Source organism: Diceros bicornis, chromosome 20, assembly GCF_020826845.1.
Source record: "Diceros bicornis minor isolate mBicDic1 chromosome 20, mDicBic1.mat.cur, whole genome shotgun sequence".
Classification (NCBI taxonomy): Eukaryota; Metazoa; Chordata; class Mammalia; order Perissodactyla; family Rhinocerotidae; genus Diceros; species Diceros bicornis.
In genome coordinates, this window is record NC_080759.1 from 2,632,504 (window position 1) to 2,656,357 (window position 23,854).

Here is a 23,854-nt window from a genome sequence, read left to right on the forward strand (position 1 = left end):
TTCTGAATGCCCGAATTGGGAATCGGTGTCAAATCTTTGTTAGGAATTATGTGATCCTTACTAGCTGAAAGTAAGGGAGATGGGGCATGAAGGTATTTCTAGGAGTTGGAGACATATCCACTTTAGCTGAGTTCTGGAAATCTTTGAAAGTCCTATACAGACTTGTTCCTAGATAGTAACTTGCAACTTGGAAGAAGAAAGTGATTGCTTAAAGCAACGTGCTATTGTTCTGCATGTCCGAATTGGTAATCTGTGTCAAAACTTTGTTAGGAATTATGTGACCCTAACTATCTGGAAGTAAGGGAGATGGGGCATGAATATATTTGTATGAGTTGGAGGCATACCCACTTTAGGTCAGTTCTGGGAATCTTTGAATGTCCTATACAAACTTGTTCCTAGATAGTAACTTGCCACTTGGAATGAGAAAGTGCTTGCTTCAAGCAACGTGCTATATGTTCTGAATGCCCGAATGGGGAATCTGTGTCAAAACTTTGTTTGGAATTATGTGATCCTTAGTAGACGGAAGTAAGGGAAGGGGCATTAAGTTATTTCTAGGAGTTGGAGACATACCCTCTTTAGCTCAGTTCTGGGGATCATTGAATGTCCTATACAAACTAGTTCCTAGATAGTAACTTGCAACTTGGAATGAGAAAGTGCTTGCTTAAAGCAACGTGCTATATGTTCTGAATGTGCGAATTGGGAATCTGTGTCAAAACTTTGTTTGGAATTATGTGATCCTTAGTAGATGGAAGTAAGGGAGATGGGGCATGAAGTTATTTCTAGGAGATAGAGACATACCCACTTTAGCTCAGTTCTGGCAATTATTGCACTTCCTGTGCAAACTTGTTTCTACACAGCAGCTTGCAACTTGGAATGAGTAAGTGCTTGCTCAAATCAACATACCATATGTTCTAAATGCCCGAATTGGGAGTCTGTGTCAAAACTTTTTTAGGTATTATGTGATCCTTAGTAGATGGAAGTAAGGGTATGGGCCATGAAGTTATTCCTAGGAGTTGGAGACACACCTACTTAAGCTCATTTCTGGGAATCTTTGCAAGGCCTATACCAACTTGTTGTTAGATAGCAACTTGCAACTTGGAATCAGAAAGTGCTTCTTCAAAGGAAAGTGCTATTTCTTCTCAATGCACCAAACATGAATCTCTTCCAAATCTTCTTTAGGATTTATGTGATCCTTAGTAGCTGGAAGTAAGGGAGATGGAGCAAGAAGTTATTTCCTGGAGTTGGAGTCATAGCAAGATTTTCTCAGCTGTGGGCATCTTTGCATGTCCTATACAACTTGCTAGACAGCAACTTGCAACTTGGAATCAGAATGTGTTTCTTCAAAGGAACTGGCTATTTCTTCTCGATGCCCAAAAAGGGAATCTGTGCCCAATCTGGTCAGGAAATGTGTGATCCTTACCAGATGGAAATAAGTGAGATGAGGCATGAAGTTATTTCCAGGAGATAGACACATACCCACTTTCGCTCAGTTCTGGCAATCATTGCAAGTCCTATATAAACTTGTTTCTACACAGCAGCTTGCAACTTGGAATGAGAAAGTGCTTGCTCAAAGCAACGTTCTATGTGTTCTGAATGCCAGAATTGGGAATCTGTGTCAGAATTTTTTTAGGAATTATGTGAACCTTTCTAGATGGAAGTAAGGGAGATAGGGCATGAAGTTATTTCTAGGAGTTGGAGACATACCCACTTAAGCTCAGTTCTGAGAATCTTTGCAAGTCCTATGCAAACTTGTTGCTAGACAGCAACTTGAAACTTGGAATCAGAAAGTGCTTCTTCAAAGGTACGTGCCATTTCTTCACAAAGCACCAAACATTAATCTGTGCCAAAACTTCTTTAGTAATTATGTGATCCTTACGAGATGGAAGTAAGGGAGACGGAGCATGAAGTTATTTCCAGGACTTGCAGTCATACCCAGTTTTTCTCAGCTGTGGGATTCTTTGCAAGTCTTATACAAACTTGTTACTAGACAACAACTTGCAACTTGGAATCTGAAAGTGTTTCTTCAAAGGAACTTGCGATTTCTTCTCAATGCCCAAAAAGGGAATCTTTGACAAACTTTTTTAGGAATTATGTCATCCCTACTAGATGGAAGTAAGGGAGATAGGGCATGAAGACATTTCTAGGAGTTGAAACATGTCCACTTTAGCTCATCTCTGGGAATTTTTGCAAGTCCTATACAAACTTGTGGCTAGACAACAATTGCAACTTTGAATCCGAAAGTGCTTCGTCAAAGGAACATGCTATATCTTCTCAAGGCACCAAACGTTAATCTCTAGCAAAACTTCTTTAGGAATTATGTCATCCTTACTAGCTGTACGTAAGGGAAATGGGGCATGCAGTTATTTCCGGACATAGAGACCTACTCACTGTAGCTAAGTTCTGGCAATCTTTGCCAGTGCTATACAAACTTTCTTCTACACAGCAGCTTACAACTTCGAATGAGAAAGTGCTTTCTCAAGGGAACGTGTTATTTCTTCTCAATGTCCTAATTGGGAATCTGTGTCAAACCTTTATTAAGAATTATATAAACCTTACTAGATGGAAGAAAGGGAGATGGGGCATGAAGTTATTTCTAGGAGTTGGATACAGACCCACGTTAGTCCAGCTCTGGGAATCTTTGCCAGTCCTATACAAGGTTGTTGCTAGAGATCAACTTGCTGCTTGGAATCAGAAACTGCTTCATCACTGGAACGTGCTTTTTCTTCTCAAGACACCAAGTATTAATCTCTCCCAAAACATCTTTAGGAATTATGTGATCCTTACACGATGGAAGTATTTGAGATGGACCATGATTTTATTTCCATGACTTGAAGTCATACCCAGTTTTTCTCAGCTGTGGGCATCTTTGCAAGTCCTATAGAACTTGTTGCTTGACAGCAACTTGCAACTTGGAATCAGAAAGTGTTTCTTCAAAGGAACGTGCTATTTCTTCTCAATGCCCAAAAAGGGAATCTGAGACAAAACTTATTTAGGAATTATGTGATCCTTATTAGCTGTAAGTAAAGGAAATGGGGCATGCAGTTATTTCTAGGAGATAGAGACATACTCACTTTAGCTCAGTTCTGGAAATCTTGGCAAGTCCTATGCAAACTTATTTCTACGCAGCATCTTACAACTTGGAATGAGAAAGTGCTTCCTCAAGGGAATGTGCTATTTCTTCTCAATGCCCTAATTGGAAATCTGTGTCAAACTTTTTTTAGGAATTATGTGATCCTTATGAGATGGACGTAAGAGACATGGGGCATGAAGTTATTTCCCGGACTTGGATTCTTACCCAGTGCTTGCTCAAAGGAACTTGCAATTTCTTCTCAATGCCCATTTGGGAATCTGTGACAAATCTTTTTTAGGAGATATGTGATCCTTACTAGATGGAAGTAAGGGAGATGGGCCATGAATTTATTTCTAGGAGTTGAAGACATACCCACTTATGCTCATCTCTGGGAATCTTTGCAAGTCCTATACAAACTTGTTGCTAGGCAGCAACTTGCAACTTGGAATCAGAAAGTGCTTCTTCAAAGGAATGTGCTATTTCTTCTCAAGGTACCAAACTTTAATCTGTCCCAAATCTTCTTTAGGAATTATGTGATCCTTACTAGGTGGAAGTAAGTGAGATGCGGCTTGAAATTCTTTCCAGGAATGGGTGCTATATATGGCTTGGCTTACCTCAACTCTGGATTGCCAGTCCTATAGTAACCTGTTGCCATACCTGCCCTGAGAAGCCATGATCAAGACACTGTCTTCTGAAAGGCATTTGAGATTCTTTCTCAAGGACCAAAAATGGCATCTTTTTCTTAACCTGGTTTACGTGTCTGATCATTACAAGATGGAAGGGAGAGAGTTCAGGCACAAAGCAATTTTTAGGAATGGATGTCACACCCAGTTTCGCTCAGCTCAAGGTATTACTGCCAGTCCTATACAAACATTTTGCCAGACAGCGACTTGGAACTTGAAGAAAGAAAGTGCCAACTCAAAGAAATGTGTAATTATTTCTGAAGTCCCAAAATGGTAGTCTGTGCCAAACTTGTTTAAGTATTATGTGAGCCTTATTAACTTGCACTAAGGGAGATGCGGCATGAATTTATTTCCAGGAATGGGTGCTATACATGGTTTGGCTCAGCTCCACTCTGGATTGTCAGTCCTCTACAAACCTGTTGCCAGAGCTGCCCTGAGAAGCCGGTATCAGAACATTGTCTTCTGAAAGACATGTGAGAATCCTTCTCAAGGGCCGTAAATGGCTTCATGTTCTAAACTTCGTTTAGGTATGTGATCCTTATGAGATGGAAGGGAGAGGGATCAGGCACAAAATCATTTTCAGGAAAGGGTGTCATACCCAGTTTAACTCAGCTCTAGCTATGTTTTGCAGTCCTATACAAACTTGTTGCTAGACAGCGACTTGCAACTTGGAATCAGAATGTGCCTCCTCAAAGGAACGTGCAAATCCTTCTCAAGGCCCCAAAGAGCATTCTGAGCCAAATCTTGTTTAGGTACTATGTGATCCTTACTAGATTGAAGGAAGTGAGATGGGGCATCAAGTTATTTCCAGAAATGAGTGCTAGACATGTTTTGGCTTATGTCTACTCTAGATTTCCCGTCCTATACAAACCTGTTCCCAGACGTGACCTGACAAGCCTGATTCAGAACTCTGCCTTCTGAAAGTCATGTGAAAATCCTTCTCAAGGGCTGTAAATGCCATCATGTTCTAAACCTGGTTTCAGTGTATGATCTTTGCAAGATGGAAGGGAGAGGGATCTGGTACAAAGTTATTTTCTGGAGTGGGCATCATACCCAGTTTAGCTAAGCTCTAGGTATGATTGCCAGTCCTATGCAAACTTGTTGCTAGACAGCGACTTGGAACTTGGAATCAGATACTGCCTTCTCAAAGGAACGTGAGATTCTTTGTGAAGGCCCAAAACGTGAATCTGTACCAAAATTTGTTTAGGTATTATGAGATACTAGCTGGAAGGAAGGTAGATGGGGAATGAAGTTATTTCCAGGATTGTGTGCTAGACCTGGTTTGCCTCAGGTCCACTTTGGATTTCCAGTCCTATACAAACCTCTTCCCTGATCAGCACTGACAAGCCAGGATCAGAACACTGCCTTCTGAAAGGCATGTGAGAATCCTTCTCATGTGCCATATATGGCATCATGTTGTAAACCTGGTTTCACTGTGTGATCCTTACGAGATGTAACGGGGAGAGATCAGGCACAAAGTTATTTCCAGGAATGGGTGTCATACCAAGTTTAGATCACCACTGGTATGATTGCCCATCCTATACAAACTTGTTGCTAGACAGCGACTTGGAACTTGGAATGAGAATGTGCCTTCTCAAAGGAACGTGTGATTCCCTCTGAAGTCCCTAACTGGGAACCCGTTCCAAATGTTGTTCAGTTACTACTTGATCCTTACTAATTGGAAGGAAGAAGTGGCTGTGCAGGTGCCGTGCCCAGGTGAGGCTCACCCCGAGGCGGTCGTGAGGGTGGTGGGTGGAATTGGGATGGCGTGTGTGTTGGCACCAGCAGTGGCGACAGAGACTCAGAGATCAGGGATCTCTCTCTCTCTCTCTCTCTGTCTTTCTGTCTCTCTCTCTTTTTCTCTCTCAGGGACCTGAGGAGAGGAGGTTGGCATGCCCTGCCCACCTCACTTACCTCTCCCCTGGGCCCTTCTTTCTCAGGCCACTCCAGGAGCCCTGCGGGCTTGGATTCCACCCATCAGACCAAGGGTACATGCGCAGCCACCGGGACCTGTGGCGGGCCTCAAGAGTCCTCAGTTGAGGCCCCGCCGACTGCCAGGCTCTGACCGGGTGGGGCTCTCTTTCTTGCCTGCCAGATTCAGGTGAAGAAGGAATGCTGCCCTTCTTTACTTGGCTTCCTCCATTCCCCCACTTCCACTCAACTGGCTGGCTGCTTCCCTTCTTTGGAAGCGGTGGTCTGCCCCTGGTGGCCAAAGGCAGACTGGGGTGGGAGGTCAAGGCTCTGTTTCAGCCAGCTGTTTTGTGCCAGGCCTCATTTCATCCTGGAAAGACAGAACCATAGCGTCACCCCAGGCCTGCACTTTTTGACTCCAACCAGGTGGAGGAAAGGCTCTGTGGAGTCCGAAGGGCTGAGACAGGCATATGGCAATGTAATGAGTGTGGCCCAAGCAGGCCTCAGGCCTAGGGACCCGAGCCCACACTGGGCACACCCTTCCAGCATCAGGTCCCAGCCTCTTCTCTGGAGTTGGGAAGGCCTGGCCTTCCTAGTGCCCAGGTTATGGCTCTGAGGAGAAATCCATGATGGAGGGCATGCGTAAGGTCCTCTGCCTGAGGGTGCAGGTGCAGTGCCCATGGCGACAGCAAGGCTGGCTCGGCTTGCCTGCTTTCTCCAAAGGAGGCTGGCCAACCAGCCAAAGCAGCCACCTGGTCCATGCCCCTTTTGAGTGGACAAGTTCTGGAGGAAAATGCTCTGGGGCCTGGCACCAAGATTCCTTGGATGTGTGCTGGGCCCCATCAGAGCAGGAAGCAGCCTGGCAACCAGTGTGCCAGACCTGAGATCTGGTCTCCCACACCTGCATCCCTGTCCAACCCAGACCTCTCGAGGGAGGACGATGGTCTTGGCAGTGGTGAGTGAGGTAGGACTGGCAGTAAGACTTTCCTGGGATGCTCCGGGAGAGGGGGCCAGGGGATGGCCTGCCCCTGGCCAGGACTGCGGGACTGACCCAGCTCAGGGCTGTCAGGGGCAGAGAGAGAATCACCCTCTGCCCCTTCCCTTTAGGTTCTTATGGCAGGCCAAATGCTTAACAAATCAGATTATCTGGAGAAAATAATACCAAGCTTAAGCACGTGTGTACATGGGGGAAACCAGGGAAACTGAGTCTCTAAACACAATGGCAGAGATTCTCCTCTTATATCCTATCTTCACCCAAAAACAAAGGAGGATTTTGGGGATGGGGTTTTGGGATTAGAGAGAGGCAGAAGATAATTATCATGGAGTGGGACATGTAAACAATTGTCTGAACCATTTCCCCTGCACTGGGTTCAGGTCCAGAAGGGACAGCATGGAGGTGACCAGGAACTGGCCTCTCTGTGGTGGGGCTGGCCCAAGACAGCAGTGGTGGTGGGTGGAAGTGGGATGGCATCTGAGTTGGTACCAGCCATGGTGACAGCGACTCAGAGATGAGGGATCTCTCTGTCTCTCTGTCTGTCTGTCTCTCTGTCTCTCTCTCGGGCACCTAAGGAGAGGAGGTTGGCATGTCCTGCCCACCTCGCCTACCTCTCCCATGAGCCTTTCTTTCTCTGGCTGCTCCGGGAGCCCTGCAGGCTTGGGTTCAAACTGTCAGGCCAAGGGCGCAAATATGGCTGCCGGGGCCTAGGGCAGGCATCGGGGGTCCTCAGTCAAGGCGCCGCCTGCCCTCCAGGCTCTGACAGACTGGGGTGCTCTCTTGCGCCCACCAGGTACAGGTGAATAAGGTGCACCAACGTTCTTGACTTGGCTTCAGGTGTTGTCTCCTTCCCATCCTCCGCTTCCACTCAGCTCGCAGGGTGCTTCCCTTCTTTGGAAGCAGTGGTCTGGCTCTGGTGGCCAAAGGCAGACTGGGGTGCCAGGCCAAGGTTTTGCCTCAGCCAGCTGCTTCGTCCCGGGCCTCATTTCTTCCTGGAAAGACAGAACCACAGCCTCACCCCACGCCTGAACTTTTCAACTCCAACCAGGTGGAGGAAATGCTCTGTGGAGTCAGAAAGGCCGAGACAGGCATAGGACAAAGCAGTGAGTGTGGCCCCAGCAGGCTACAGGCCTAGGGAGCCGGGGCCACACTAGACAAGCCCTTCTGATGACAGGTCCCAGCCTCTTCTCTGGAGTCAGCAAGGCCTGGCCTTCTTAATGCCCAGGCCACGGCTCTGGGGAGAAATCCATGATGGAGGGCACACATGAATCCCTGTGCCTGAGGGCCCAGGTGCCATACCCAGGGCAGACTGCAAGGCTGTCTCGGCTCGTCTGCTTTGTCCAAAGGAGTCTGGCCAACAAGCTGAACCAGCCACGTGTGCCAGGCCCCTTTCAAGGGAACAAGTTCTGGAGCAAAGAGCCCTGGGGCCTGCCGCCAAGTTTTCTGGGGCTTGTTCTGGGCCCCGTCAGAGGAAGAAGCAGCCTGGCAACCGGTGTGCCAGACCTGAGATCTGGCGCCCTACCACACCCGAGTTCCATTCCTGCCCAGGCCTCCCAAGGGAGGAAGACGGACTTGGCAGTGGCGAATGTGGTGGGGCTGGTGCTGAGCATTTCCTGGGATGCCCCAGGAGAGGGCGCCTGGGGATGGGCTACCCCTGGCCAGGTCTCAGGGACCAAGCCAGCTCAGGGCTGTCGGGAGCAGAGAGAGAATCCCCCTCCGCACTTTCCCTTAAGGTTCTTATGACTGGCCAAATCATTAACAAGTCAGGTTAGCTGGAGAAAATAGTACCAAGCTTAAGAACTTGTGTACATGGGAGAATCCCAGGAAACTGAATCTCTCAGCACAGTAGCAGAGATTGTCCTGTTGAATCCTATTTTCCACTAAAGACAAAGGAGGATGTTGGGGGTTAGGTTTTGGGATTTGAGAGGGGAAGAAGACAATTCCCATGGAGAGTGACATGTAAATGTTTCTCTGAACCCTTTGCCCAGCACTGGGGTCAGGTCCAGAAGGGCCAGAATGGAGAGAATCAGGAACCGGCCTCTCTGTGGTGGGGTTGGAATGGGTGAGGGCGTGGGGGTGGTGGGGGAAGTGGTATGGTATATGAGATGTCACCAGCGGTGGCGGCAGAGACTAATGGTCTGGGATTTCTCTCTCTCTCTCTCTCTCTCTCTGTGTTTCTCTCTCTCTGTGTCTCTCTCTCTCTGTCTGTCTCAGGGACCTGACAAGAGGAGGGGGGCATGCCCTGCGCACCTTGCCTACCTCTCCCATGGGCCTTTCTTTCTCTGGCCCCTCCTGGGGCCCTGTGTGCTTGGGTTCAACCTGTCAGGCCAAGGGTGCATGCGTGGCCACTGGGGCCTATGGTGGGCCTTGGGGGTCCTTAGTGAAGGCTCCCCCCATCTGCGAGACTCTGACCAGCTTGGGCATTCCCTCATGCCTGCCAGGTGCAGGTGAAGAAGGTGCACAGCCATTCTTGACTTGGCTTCAGGTGTTGTCTCTCTCCCATCCCCCACTTCCACTCAGCTCGCAGGCTGCTTCCCTTCTTTGGAAGCGGTGGTCTGGCCCTGATGGCCAAAGGTGGACTGGGGTGCGAGGTCAAGGTTCTGCCTTGGCCAGCTGCTTCGACCCAGGCCTCATTTCTTCCTGGAAAGACAGAACCATGGCCTCACCCCACGCACGCACTTTTTGACTCCAACCAGATAGAGGAAAGGCTCTGTGGAGTCAGAAGGGCTGAGACAGGCATACAGCAAAGCAGTGAGTGTGGCCCCAGCAGGCTACAGGACTAGGGAGCCAGGTCCATGCTGGGGAATCCCTTCCAGCGACAGGTCCTAGTCTCTTCTCTTGAGTTGGCAAGGCCTGGCCTTCCTAGTGCCCAGGCCACAGCTCCAGGGAGAAATGCACGATGGAGGGCACCTGTGAGACCCTGTGTCTGAGGGCCCAGGTGCCACACCCAGGGCAGACTGCCCTGGCTTGGCTCGCCTGCTTTGTCCAAAGGAGGTTGGCCAACCAGCCGGACCAGCCGAACCAGCCACATTTGCCAGGCCCCTTTCAAGGGGACAAGTTCCGGAGCAAAGAGCCCTGGGGCCTGCCGCCAAGTTTTCTGGGGCGTGTGCTGGGCCCCGTCACAGGTGGAAGCAGTCTGGCAACCTGTGTGCCAGACATGAGATCTGGCAGTCTCCCACACCTGGGTCCCTGCCCCACCCATGCCTACCTTCATCGAGGGAGCACGACGGTCTTGGCAGTTGCGAGTGTAGGTAGTCATTAGAGACTTAACTTGGACTTGTAGTAAAAGAGCCTAACATAAGAACATTGGGCTTGGGCTCTGCCATTTGTAACCTGGGTGAGTTTCCTAGCCTGTGTACCCAGTCTCTTCATCTATAAATTGTGAGAAGAAAAACATCTACTACATCTGGATATTTTGAGTGTTATGTGCGTTAATGTATGTTCAAGCGCAGAATTAACATTCAGAGTGTAGTCCCTGGCTCAGAAGAACTGTTTGATGCTATTATCATAATTATCATTATTTCACGTCCTTATCATCCTCGTGAGTTGCCTGTAAAACCAACCATTATCCACAGTGTCAACAGTTTTCTTCCTGGTCCCTGCTTAAAGGCCTGCAGTTGGTGCCTCGTGCTCTTAATCTCCTGTTTTTATCCCAGTCCTTGTAGGGATACATTTATTCCTTTCTTCTTTGCACTAAGGTGCTGAATTGGGGGCCCACACCCAACCCTGCATGTTCTTTTAATATCCGATGCTTTTGAAACACTTATTACTGTTTACCTGGTGGATTATACTCCCTCACATGAACAACGTACAGAAGATAGGATGTAGGAATCGTTACATGTAGGACTCTGAGTTTATCATAACACAGATTACAGTTGATCAAGGACCAAAGTAGTGTTCCTTAATGCAAAAATCTTCAGAGATGAGTGTGTTCTAATGTGACACCACCTGAAAATAAAACAAGCACATAAAAGCATAAGTAGTTTTAAAAGGAAAAGCACACAACTAAAAGAATTGATCCCATTAAATACACTATTCTATTTGTTTATGTATCAAATTATTGATAGGAAATAGCCAGGTGTAGAGATAGTAGAATTGAAGAATTTCATAGAGAATTATTTAACAATTGTTCATATCTTGTGTTTTACATCTTTGATTAGGGTAATATTTTCACCTTTTCCTTTCCTGGTGTCTCTATCTTTCTCAACTTTTCCAAGAGATATATTTATATTATCCTCTAAAATTTTAGAGAAATTTTTAAAAAGTTCTGAAACATTTTAATTTGTATTAAATTAATGTTGTTGATTTTGTATATTGGAATAGCACTAGATTGCAAGTTAATTAGTGATAATTCGAGATTTAGTTTGGTAAAAGATGGTAGTTGGAATTAATACCAGGATGTTTGTAACCTAGTTTTTCTTCATTATTTGATGTAGTTTTCAAAGTGCCAGAGCTGGTCATTTTTAATATAATAAAGAGTCTCATTTTAAAATATGTGTTCCTGGAGAGGGTGATGGAAGTAAGTAGAAAATAATTTACTGTAGTGACTTGTTTTTCTCTAATGGATCTGTTATAAACCCAACAGCCATATAGCATTCTTTTGTCCAAATGACCTGATGGCACATAAATTTTCTTGCTGTGAATCGAGCAATCTGGGATCACACTATCTTCTCCCTCTTAGTCAGGCTTTCAGTTGTAACAGTGACATTGTCAATAATATAGTGACAAATTTGCACACAGTCTAATATTTACTAAAATATATATATATCAATTGCAAACTTTGATAACATAATTGTTAAGTAAGGAACTATTTGCAGTGCACTTAAGAACTGATTGCTACACATTACTGTGTAGTGACATCATGGTTAAAACCATTCTTTGCAACATGTGGCCCATTTCAATTTTATTTTAAAGGAAAAGGTTCAATAATCTTTCTCTTTTTGAAGAAGAAAGAATTGCATTTCCATCTTAGAAAATTGAGAACTTGTTTTTTGCCTTCGTTTTTCTCTTCAGCTCTTTATATTGCTTATTAATTCACATGTCCAGTTACTTCAGATTCATGGTGCTACCTCCTCTGCCTTTTTCATGGCTCTCACTTTAATTTTTTCATAATCCCGTCTGTGAGAGAGGTTTCTCTCCACCTTCATATATCAAGGAAGGAACTGACCCTCCTTTATGTGAACTTGGAGACAGAGGCCAAAGTGAAGCCTCAGTGCCCCTCCCCACCAGTGAGCGGCAGAAGGGCTGCAGATTCCTGTGAATCTTTTTCTCCCCTCCTGGCTCTCTACATAGTTGGCATTGTCTCCATGGAGGAGCCCAGCTTGTTACAATGGAATTTTTGAAGTCTATAGGAGCTGGCTGAAGGATGAGACTGGCTAGAAAGGACACCAACAAGCAGTGTGTTCCTAAAGTTGGTGGCAGAAACATTAAGAAGAAGAAAACCTTTGCATTTATCTTCTTTTGTCTTTATCTTCTCGCTCTTTGTTTTCCTTTACTTATATGGTACAAACCCTGTCCACCCCCCATGGCGGTTTTTTGTTCCCTCAAATCCCCAGTACTTAGCTGTATATCTTGGTTGTGGTTCAACCCCTGGTGGTTCTTTTTCCTAGAGTCCCCTTGCATTTTATACATATCTCTTTAGTTCAAATTATTTCTGTAATGTAATTTATCTGTTTATACATATCTGTCTTCCTTGCAGACCCCCAACATTTCAAGACCTTTGGGCACATAGTATATACTTAAGTATTTGAGTGAATCAATGAAGATCTTTTGTGGAATAAGATCTAAATAAATAAAATACCTACCCAGCACACGAATGCAAGCATTTGAGAGAGAGTTTTGTGTCTGCTGAAGCAGGCTGTGGACAAGTTTAGGGGCTCAATGCCAAGGTTACTCAATAGATTTAGATAAAATGAAAGAGATAATTAACTTCAGTTTTAAAATTCATGGAGAACAGGAGCAGGATATCTAGGTGTGACTCAGGACTTGATCATTCTTGTTGCATCTTTGAAAAATCCAGTGCTTTATCTTTCTATGAACATGTGACTGGCCAAGAGAGTGAACAGAGGACTGGCTTTTAGAAAGGCTATTTTGTCACAGGAAATCCTGGAGGAAAATATATGGAAGGAGAGCTGGTAGAAACATGGCAGAAACTTTTTGTGTAGAAACCCTAAAAATTGTGTTTACATGCTGGCTGAAAGAATTGTAATCCAACTTTTCTCCAATATAGATTTGAGCAGCTTTTAAATATCTGGGTATACAAAAGGATTACAATGGAAAATAGATCAAACCTAAAGGAATTTAGGATGGAACAATGAAATGAAGCTGAAATAAGCCAGTGCACTGAAATGTGTTTCAGAAGGACCTGCAGTTTTTTTTTTTTAATGTTTTAATTTTTTTTGTGTGTGTGTGTGTGAGGAAGATCAACCCTGAGCTAAAATCCATACCTCTCCTCCTTTTTTTGCTGAGGAAGACTGGCCCTGAGCTAACATCCGTCACCAATCCTCTTCCTTTTTTTCCGCCAAAGCCTCAGCAGATAGTTGTATGTCATAGTTGCACATCTTTCTAGTTGCTTTATGTGGGATGCAGCCTCAGCTTGGCCAGAGAAGCAGTTCGTCGGTGCGTGCCTGGGATCCGAACCCAGGCTGACAGTAGCAGAGCTTGGGCACTTAACCACTAAGCCATGGGGCTGGCCCGAGGACCTGCAGTTTTTAAAAGTAGTTGGAAATGTATCCCTCAGGTTTAAAGTAGAAAGGGAAATGGGAACAATTCTCTATCATCTCATGTCCATGAGATTAAAAGCAACAGTCTCTCAGAGAAGCAAAACTTTTCTGGCCTCTAATGTCCCAAAAAAGTGTTTTGAATGGTGCCTAATGAAAGAGATTCTGTGTGACGTAATGCAAATACAGTGTCATCAGCTCATTTTCAAGTTTAGTTCAAACACTTTAGGACACGTTCGGTTGAGGCAATGCAGAATTCTATAAGGGGCCAAGGAAGAGGCTGACAGCATTCCCTCTCTCAGCTTCTCACTTGAAGGGAGAAAATGTTCTTGAACAGAATGACCATGTCTCCTAAAGATAATGCTCCATCTTCAATTTTTCTTTTTGTAAACTCAGCCCACATTTCCCCTTACATATGCAAGCTAAAGCCTGAGTGTAGACATCCTTTGTTGGCAATGAGGAGCAGATCCATGCTATTAAATGATCAAATAGGCAGAACATACGGTTGGGCCCTTTCAGGAAAATTACAGGTTCAACCCCACCTTCATTGGTGGAGGACATGGTATACCAGAATTAAAATATCTACCATTTATTATGTAGTTAATCATAAATCATGTTATTTAAATGAAATTTAATGAATTCTTCTTCTATTAAGTTGACTAGACTTTAGTCAACCTGATGTATAATTTCATATAGGTGCATTTTTACTTAAAATGTAAAACTCTTTAGAGACAGCTTCATTCAGTTTTAGAGGTGTATTTTGTATATTTTGGTGTGATTTTATTTATTTTCCTTCATAGCAGAGAGGCACATCCTAGTCTTTTTCTTGCTGCCCTCTCTCTACAAGATAAAACTCATCCAAGTTTATTTTGTTTTTTAAGGCATAGGCTTACTTTGTGATGATACAGAGATCATTTCTGAAACATATTTAGAACTGTGGGGAGCCCAGAATTTTAGATTATGCTCAGAATTTTGTGATGTAACTTCAAAAAAAATGGAACATTTAAAGTTTTGCCAGGAAAGTTTTCTCCTACTTTGCTTCACAGTAATTAAAAAAAAAAAACTGTTTAGTTTCTTAATTCTTCAGAAGGGTGAGTGAAGGATTTGGCAGGTTTAAATGTACCCTTGAGAGAGCTCTCTCTGAGTTACTCTTTCAAAGCAACCATCCCAGTTGATGAATATTTAATGGGGACTCTGTCAGTCCCAGAGATGAGAGAGGCAGTTCCTGAAGCTCCAGCAGGTACTGGGAGAGGAGAGCACTGATAAGCAGTGCCATCAGAGCTTGGATGAAGCGTGGTCATTCTCAAGATGTTGGAACTGAGTGGAGTTCTCAAATGCAGCCCAGGGACTCTAGACCTGAGCCCTGTTCAGAAGCCAGTTGAGTTGTCATTTTCTCTGAGCATGGTGTTGTCGGGGAAGAGGGAGGAGCCCCCTCTTCCCTTTTCCTTAAGGTTCTTCTGGCTGGCCAAATAATTAAAAGACAGGTTAGCAGGAGAAAATAATACCAAGTATAATAACATGTATACATGGGAGAAACCAGGGAAACTGAGTTTCTCAACACAATGGCAGCGATTCTCATCTTAAATACCATCTTCAGCTAAAGACAAAGGAGGATGTTGGTGTAGGTAGTGTTTTCGGATTTCAGAGGGGAAGAATGCAATTCACAAGGAAAGGGCAATGTAAATATTTGTCAGAAAATTCTTTACAGGGCTGCCTATAGAGAATGTGGTTAGAGAGACAGAAATCACAGTAATCAAGAGTATATAAGGCCGGCCCCGTGGCTTAGCGGTTAAGTGCATGCACTTCGCTACTGGCGGCCCAGGTTCAGAACCCAGGTGCGCACCGATGCACCGCTTGTCCAGCCATGCTGTGGCCGCGTCCCACATACAGCAACTAGAAGGATGTGCAACTATGACATATAACTATCTACTGAGGCTTTGGGGAAAAAAAGGAGGAAGATTGACAATAGATGTTAGCTCAGAGCCGGTCTTCCTCAGCAAAAAGAGGAGGATTAACATGGATGTTAGCTCAGGGCTGATCTTCCTCACACACACAAAAAAAGTATGTACATTTAAGACCTCTCCTTCTGTACTGATAAGAGTTTCCAGAGACAAGGCCATACCCCCCCTTCCCAGTACATGGAGGGAGATACCTTTACAAATGTAAATATTTGGTAAACAGAACATTGAAAAGAATGGCCTTATTGAGGACCCTGCCAGGCTGTCCATACCCAGAGTTAAATTCCCTTAGGCAGTTAGTGGGGAAGGTCAAATGTCCGCCAGAGAAAATAATCAAAGTAACGTGATATATTTCAGGGTGGTCAATTTTGATTTCCCACAGTGTGTTCTCTCTGCTCGTGCCCCTTTTTGCCATTTCTCATGCTTCCCCTAACTCTTTCTCTTTCCTACACCTTCTTTCTTCTTTTTTCTCTCTTTCTTACTTTTACTCTATATTATATTCCTTCTCCTTATCATTTTTTTCTTCTTCTCTCATTGTTCTCATTCATTTTCTTTTTATTTTGTAGTACAGTTACTCTGTACATCACTTTCATCTTAAAATCTTGACCCTCTACAACTCCTATACTTCAGCTAGCTATTTTGAAGAGAGTATTTTGATAAATTTCTCTTAGATGTTATAACATGCTGATTCAGGGAAATAAAAACTATCACGAAAGGGATGGGGATGGAGAATGAATTCAGTTCAGGTAGTCATGAAATAAGACAGAGGGAAACTGAGAGCTTAGGTGTGGGTGTTCAAAATATTTCCTGATACATCTTTGTAGTTCATTGGTGTGGTAAACTGCACACAGTCTTATTTACTGTTGGAGCCCAGAAGTTTGCTCCTCTGGGCAAGTCAGCATGTCTTGGCCTATAGAAAAGACTCTAGGAAACACTGCCTGCATTTCTAATGTAAAGAGCTGTTCGTGTTCCACCAGGAGACCCTTTGGGCTCTTCCCTGCACTATCTGAATAGAAACAGAGGAAGAGAAGCTTTTCTCAATCTGCACAAAGCCGGGACCCTATCTTGAGTTTGAGAGGATTTGCATGTGACTGAAAACACAAGTGTTCCAGAGTTTGGATTTGCTTTAATAGGATCTATTGGCTGGCTTTGATGTTAAAGGTCTTTATTCAAAATTGACTACCTCTAGTGCTAAGTTCAGAGTGGAGATTTGTCAGTATAAGAGAGAAGAATCCCTTTTTGATTAACTCAGTGAAATATAGTATTTGGGAAAATGGTTATATTTGAAGGCCACTTGTTAATATTCTGTTGCCACAGTGACATCTGTTGGTAAGTGACTACTTCATGTTATTCTTAATCATTTCTGTTTGAAAGACACACCTTGAGCTTGATAAATAAATGGCAAGCAATAGGATATATTGGAGTATATGAGGAAGCCATTTGGGGTAAAGCTAATTCGGCCTGAATTTGTTTTTCCAAAAAGGCCTGTGGCCTGCATTGTGTAACTGCTTTGCCATGTCCCAAAGAGAAGAGTAAATGCCTTTAAGATAAGGATGCAACTTCCCCGCCACTGGCATTGCCTTAAGGATAAGCATTTCTCCCTAATCTAGGATTTGATTGCTGCAGTCATCCTGTGACCACCCAGCTCCAGACAACAGACCTGACACCAGCCAAGCCCATCGAGACAGCAGACCTGCTCCCCGCTGTGTCCATCTATATCTATTCTGGCAGGGCAACCTGGCAGGGCGGATCTTCTTATAGTAAAAGAGACATTGCAATCATATGTGATACTTTCTCTTTGACAGTATGTAACTGCTCTGTACACCCCACTTCTTTGTTGCCCTTCCTTCCTTAGAGAAGGAAGGCCCCGGGCCACGGTCCTCAAAAGTTGGCTCATAATAAACTCACCCCAATTTTGATTTATAGTTTGATTATGGATTATTTACATCGACAAGCTGACATGCAGGAAGTAGTAAAGGCACAGTGGTATCTGTGTTGCCAGATATAAAATCTTTCCTCCCTCTTTCCCTTCCCAGGATGCCCACTCTTCATGGTTTCACCTACTTCCATGCTGTGCTCATTCTTCTGATTACTCCTTTCATTCCCTCCTACAATTACTCAACAAATATTTAAACACCTACTCTATGCCAGGCTTGGGATACACTAAGGAAAAAATTTTCTACAAAATCTCTGTCTTCACAGAGTTTGTTTTTGTTGGGTAAGAGAGATAATGGCTAAGTAGGCAGACAAGTGAATTACATAGTCTATCATGTGATGATCTGTTTCATGAAGAAGGTAAGTGACAGGCAATGGGGAGAGCTAGGGAATGAGTGGGTTGCTACTTTAGAGAGCCCAGGGAGGCTGGAGCAAGGCCCAGAGGGAAGAGACAGGGCAGGAGGACATGCAGATGTCCCAGGGCTGCAGAGATGCTGTGGAGGGACTGTGACTCGGATGTCAGTGGGCAGCAAGAAGCCAGTGTGGCTGGAGCACAGTGAGCAAGAGCAGAAATGCAGAGAAGGTTTGAGATGTCAGGGAGGGTGAGCAGATGAAAGAAGGCCCCTGGGCCCATCAAAATTGTGCTGTAAGTGAAATGAAAACTTTCAATGTCATTTAACTATACGTTATACAATTTAGGTAGTAAATACCTTTTGTTTTTCTATAGCCTTGTCACGTACATCAACTAAAATGTTGCTAAATTGGGAATGTCTAAATTATCCCCAGGAGTGACTGCTGTATCTTGTCAGGTGTCTGGTCTGCACAGCAGTCGGAGGTGGGAGTGACGTGACAGTCAGGAGATGAAGTCTAGTCTTCAGGTTGCCACCAACTGCTTGTGTTATGTCTCATCTGTAAAACGTGGAGGATGGAAAAGACGAGTGGTTTTCAGACTCCGATCCATGGAGCACTGGGGATTCCTGAAGGCTTTTTGTTTTTCTTCTTATGTTTGTAAACATCGCTGCAAGCTTCACGTAGAAGAAAGTGTCCCCTAGCTTTAAAAAGATTCCTAGACTTGGTTATCCCTCAGGTTTTCCAGTATGAAGAATTTGCAGTCTCACAGACTCCTAAAGGACAGACTAAAGGAGCACAATCCCTTTCTCCCGAATGTCTCTGGTGACAGTGCTCATCATCTCTCATTCAAACCAGAAGGTGATTTGTCAATAGTGAGATGTGGCATTTGAGACCCCATCCTTCAAGATGGCTGAGTTGTCATCTATCATTGTACAGACTTACGATAAGTGAATAATATAAAAAGTGAATGTCTCAGCAGGTACTTTCTGGCACAAAATAGAAACTAGGAATTGAGAAAAGTAATTATGATTGATGTCTGTCAATAAGGGCATAGGGCTATTCTAATTCCAAAAGTAATTAACGGCATGAGTGTTAGTCACTGTACATATTAAATATATTGAAAAGCAGTCATGTTCTCATAACACAGAAGTATAACTGGAAGATAAACTGGATGTTTTTGGTACTTATAGCTAAAGATATATTTTATTTAGTTCTATTTTCTGATTGAGAAAATGAGAAAATTTATTTTTTAGTATACTGACTATCTTCTTCCTTTCCAACATAGAATCTCAATCTGCTATTTTGGAAACTCCGAAAAAAATGTTCAGATGTTGTTCAACAAGTAAGAAGATCTTGTTAGGATGTGGAATCCTTTTCTCTCTTATTTGTCATAAAATTGTGACAAACTCTGATTTATCTTCCTGTCTGCCCAGCTGGCTAGGCCACCTTGTTTCTCTAAGCCTGCAGGGGAATCCAATCAGGTGGAAGGGGATGTTTTCTTCCACTTAGACTTTGCAGAGGAAATCAACCTTGAAGTGGAACTGAGCACATGCTTTTCAGAAGCTGCATCATTCTCTACCCAGCCAGAACATTGGACCTGACAACAACTGGATCCAGCAGAAAACTGGCCACTCTAGGAGATGTCATGTGGAAATGTGCTTGGTTGGACTAATAATGACAAGGATATGATTTTTAACAAAATCTCTCAGAGCTTTTCTAAAATCAAATAATATTCTTAAGTTGCTTTAGTAGATGAAACATTAGTTAGTGTCTTTTTAATTTTCACAGCTTTTTTTTCTGTTACTAAAGAAGCCACATTTTATGTCTTTTTTTCTTGTACCAAAATGGACTCACTATTAAAAAAAGGAAACCTGCAAGAAAGGAAACACTCATATGGGATAGAAATTGTGGATAGCAGTTGCTACTTTTTATATAAAACTATCTGTTTAATTTATTTATACTTTCTCCCAACTCGGCTTTTGAAAATAACTTAGTATTAGAAATTACCAGTAAGAAGAGGGTGTGCTCTCTTGAGTGTGGTCCAGTAGAAGTCAGGCGACTGAGACATGAGTTCTAGGCCCAGGTCTGTTTCTGGGTAGTGTGTGAAAATGTACTTAGGCTCTCTGGAATGTAGTATTCCTTTCTGTAAAATTAAAGAATTTGATGATTTTTGAAAACTTTTCCAAATATTAAATGACTTCTCTTTTAAAAAGAAGCAGACATATCCTCCTTAAACTTAAAAATTATCAAAAATGTTTTGTGACCTTTCACTTGTCAAGAACAACTGATGTCCCTTTAATTATATTTATTGAAAATAAAGATCATAAAAGTATAAATTTAGTAATCTAATAAATGAATTAGCATAAAAATGATCCAGGAAAAAATTTATGATCAATCAAGATACTACATTATGAAAGTATTACTGCTTATTACAGTATATAAAATTATGACACTAAAATAGCAGGTTTTTCCAGTTTGTAAGTTTATATTGTTACTCACATATCACTATTAACCCTATTATGTTTTACAAGTAATAAAATATCTTGAAAGGAAAAAACAATAAACCAGCAGCCCTGCATTTCACATGAAAGTTGTGCTCCCCTGGAGGGAAAATGAGGATACAACATTGGTCGAGTACTTCATTTTGTAATCCATTGGTGCCTCTCAAAACTATAGCTATTATTGTAAGAGTAAAGATACTCTTAAGAATAGTGCCACAAAACAGGTTTTCCCAGCTTCTTTTTGTCAAAGCTGAGACCTACATCAGGCTGGGGCACTTGAAGAGGCATGGTGGACTCAGCTGAGGGTTACTTAATTACTGTGAGATGATTAGCAAATAGCGAATAAGATGGAGAAAGATTAAAAAGAGGTAAAGGGAAACAAAGCTGGAAATAAGAATAATAGTGCCTTCAAAATATCCTCTCATTATTTTTATAGCTTTTTTTTTTTTTTTTTGAGGCATGACTAGGATAGTATGTTAGATTTTTCTGAATCCTTATCTCCAGGGCATATATTACTGAGTTCTTCATTATATATGAAAATGCCAAAGAAAATCTGGACAAAAGTATTCTATATTATCAACAAGGACAAAACATGTACAACATGTTAATTTATTATTATTATATTATTTATTATATTTTATATAATTTATATATATAATTATATAATTTTATATTTATTATTATATATTAAGATTCCAGCTGTAATAGTCAAGATATATATTCACGTGTGTAAAATTGTGATGATTTTCTATTTTTCTCGGGCTATGAACCGTGGTAAAATATACAGTAATAAGCAGAAAACCTGATGAACTAGGTGATTTAAAACACCTGATATTACAGCTTGGCCATTCGAGGGTGAAATGGATGAATTTAAATTTCACACCTTCTCCTTTCTTTGTAGCCAGTGAAGTGTCTGGAAGACAGAAAACACATAAAACTAATTGAGAGTTAACAGTATTTGGAAGCAGTTGAGGTTAAGCACTCGACAATGATGTTCCTTACTTCTGGAGCTATTGACTCTTTGTTATGAGTTTATTGTATAGGCGGGTTCTCTTCTTAGATGATTTGTGTATGTGTCATAGAAGAGAGACAAAGAAGGAGAATTAACTGTCAATCTACTGTGCACCGGTTCCTTTATTGTATTATCTCATGCAATTCTTACAGTAATCTTTTAAAGTAACTATTATAATTCATATTTAACTGATAAAGAAAACCATGTTTACAAAATTGATCAAGGATAAGAGGGAAGATCTGAACATCAGTCTGTTGGGTTTTATGCCTCATATTCTCTCCACCGTGATAAAAATGGTACTTCAACATGGGTACTCACCGTCTGGCTATTTAATACCAGGTCCTGCCAACAGCATTGGATGAGATGAGATGAGAAGTTTATTTCCAAAGTTATTCTACTATATTTAAACTATATTATTTATGAGTCAGATGTCAAGACATGTTTTAGAGGCAGAGAGAGCAACTGATTAGTTCACCTACACATTTTTCAGGTTCATTATAACTTTCGTGTGCCACCTTGTGTCAACTTTACCAACTTTAGTGCTTCACTGTTCTTCTTTAAAAAACTCACAATTTCACTGTTCTTGTAAAGCACCTTGCTGTTTTCTTCTTAGTCACTAGATGGCAGTTCTGTATGTCTGTAAATTACCACTGCAGCAGGAAACGAGAGGTCTTAAGCCAGTTTACTCTGTACAAATGATGGCCATAGGAGGATTTCTGGTCCATCAAGGCTGCCTGTGTTTTTCCGTGGCCGTAACGGGGATGTCTAGGACAGCTTAGTCAGAGGCACGAAGCAGAGTCAGAAAGCATCCTCTAAGTTCTTCTTCAGATGTGCGTTCAGTCACCTGCCCTCTCACCTGAGTACAATGGAGTTTGTTGAATGTGTTCTGACTCTTACTCTCTCTGTAGTTAATAAGTCTGGGAGCTCCATACCCCTAGAAAAAACACATGACTCATAAAGAATTTTCTCAACTAAACGGAGTTGAGGGTTGTGGTGTTGCCGGAGAGTTTGATGCTTAAAGAAAATACAGCTGGTGCTCATGAGGAAGAAAGAGGGTCACCTACTCCTGGAGGGCTTTTATTGATGCTCCTATAGAATGAGCAAGTTTAAAATAAAACCACATTGCTTAAACCTCACTAACTGATTGTTTTATTTTCAAATAATGTGCTCTGAAAATCTGCTATGTCTAAAAAACTATTTCATAAAACTGACACAATTCTGTTTTTTATTCTCTGGTATTTGAAATACTATTAAAACTGTAACTCCTTTAACATTCTACAATATACAAACAGGCAAATATCAATTATATTCTCTAAAAATGTTTGCTCCCATGCTAAATATTAATATATGGTAGCAAAACTGGTTACCACCCAGTTTTTAACTAATTTTTTGCTTTTGAAATTACATATAAAATTTGTGTTTTGAAGTATTTTCCTAAAACTCAACATCTTTCTGACATAAGTGGACTAGTTGAGAGGTAACTAGAATGAAATTTGATCTTTAAAACTCTAGCTTTATGTAAGAATTGATAATATCAGGCAGTTGAAAGTTGAGTCTCTCCACATTATATTTATTAATTGTGAATAGCCACATCTATTACCAAGTGCTGAATAATAAAAAGAAATTAAACAATATCAGCACTCTTACCCCACATGTGGTACAGTTTATATGCAAATAAATTCTCAAAGGTCAGAGAAATGCTTATGATTTCAGATAACTGGTAATATACTTGCTCATTCCAGTTTTAACCTCATTTGAAATTGACTTAAAATTCTTCTCTTAGGATCCTGGTCTAATCAGTGCCCCCTGCTCCCCTCAATGCCTCATTTGATTGCAAAGTTATCTGAAGAATTTAATATTCTTTTCCATTTGTTCTCTTTAAAATATCTGTGATAGTGATTTTTATACAATGACCAGTTGGTACAATTTATATTAGTTTCAGAAACATCTTTATTTAGGAACAAATCAAGGAAATGTAGCCAGAAAAACCCAGGACCCTGTCACCGTAACCGAATCAATGAACGCAATGACCAGGGACCGAGGAAAAGAAAAGTGGTTTAATTTTGCCAGCAAAATGAGGCTGTAGTGGGCACATGCCCCAAAATCCACAGTCCTCCTGAGGCATTAGGAGTTGAGGCTTTTAAAGGAAAGTCTGTGGGAAATAATATATCCTTGGTGACTGATTATTTGTTGGAGGAGTGATCCCAGTCTTCTGGCGCCAAGCCGGCTGTCATCTCTATCTACAGCGGGAGATCTAGGGCTCCATCAACCAATCTTCTCTCATCACCAGAAATTTGGCCTTGGGGTGTGGACGGCAACTGCTGCCAATTAACGATTACAGTTTACAAGGTTTTAGGTGGGGGAGGGGAGCTGCGGCTTTGCAGTTCGGCGTCCTCCCATCAGCCTGCGTTTAGCTGAGTTAGGGGAGCTGCAGGTGTCCTCTGTTTGTCTGTCCCTGTGATGAATGGTGGATTCGGCGCCAGGAAGCGGGAGTTGGGGAGCTTCAGCTTCTTGATAATTTTGAGATCTCAGTCTCCCTGTAACAAACCACAAGAACTGGTAATTAGTCAGAGTTTCAGTTTGTAGACACCTGGGCTTTCAACAATTTATTACCTCCATTTGTCTTGTGGAATTCAGGAACACAAAGGGTAAAACAACCCATATCTACATGTGAATATAACTTAGAGAAGCAGAGAAGGGGGAATGAGTGCTTTTTGATT

The 23,854-nt window shown here is 42.5% G+C and overlaps 1 protein-coding gene across 4 annotated transcripts in view; it reads right to left on the minus strand.

Moving 5' to 3' along the window:
- The window catches only part of LOC131418962 (ral guanine nucleotide dissociation stimulator-like 3), a 167,192-nt gene that overhangs the window by 86,535 nt on the left and 56,803 nt on the right, over positions 1 to 23,854 (minus strand). For 3 of the 4 annotated variants that reach the window (XR_009223103.1, XM_058563527.1, XM_058563534.1), the window contains one exon: positions 23,172 to 23,671. The exons of the other annotated variant lie outside the window; for it this stretch is intronic. Coding sequence is in view for 2 of the 3 variants with exons in the window: in XM_058563527.1 (XP_058419510.1) it covers positions 23,487 to 23,671 (185 nt within the window). In the remaining variant the exon portion in view is untranslated. Of the gene's footprint in view, positions 1 to 23,171; positions 23,672 to 23,854 lie in introns of those variants that run through there. 4 annotated transcript variants of the gene reach the window in all.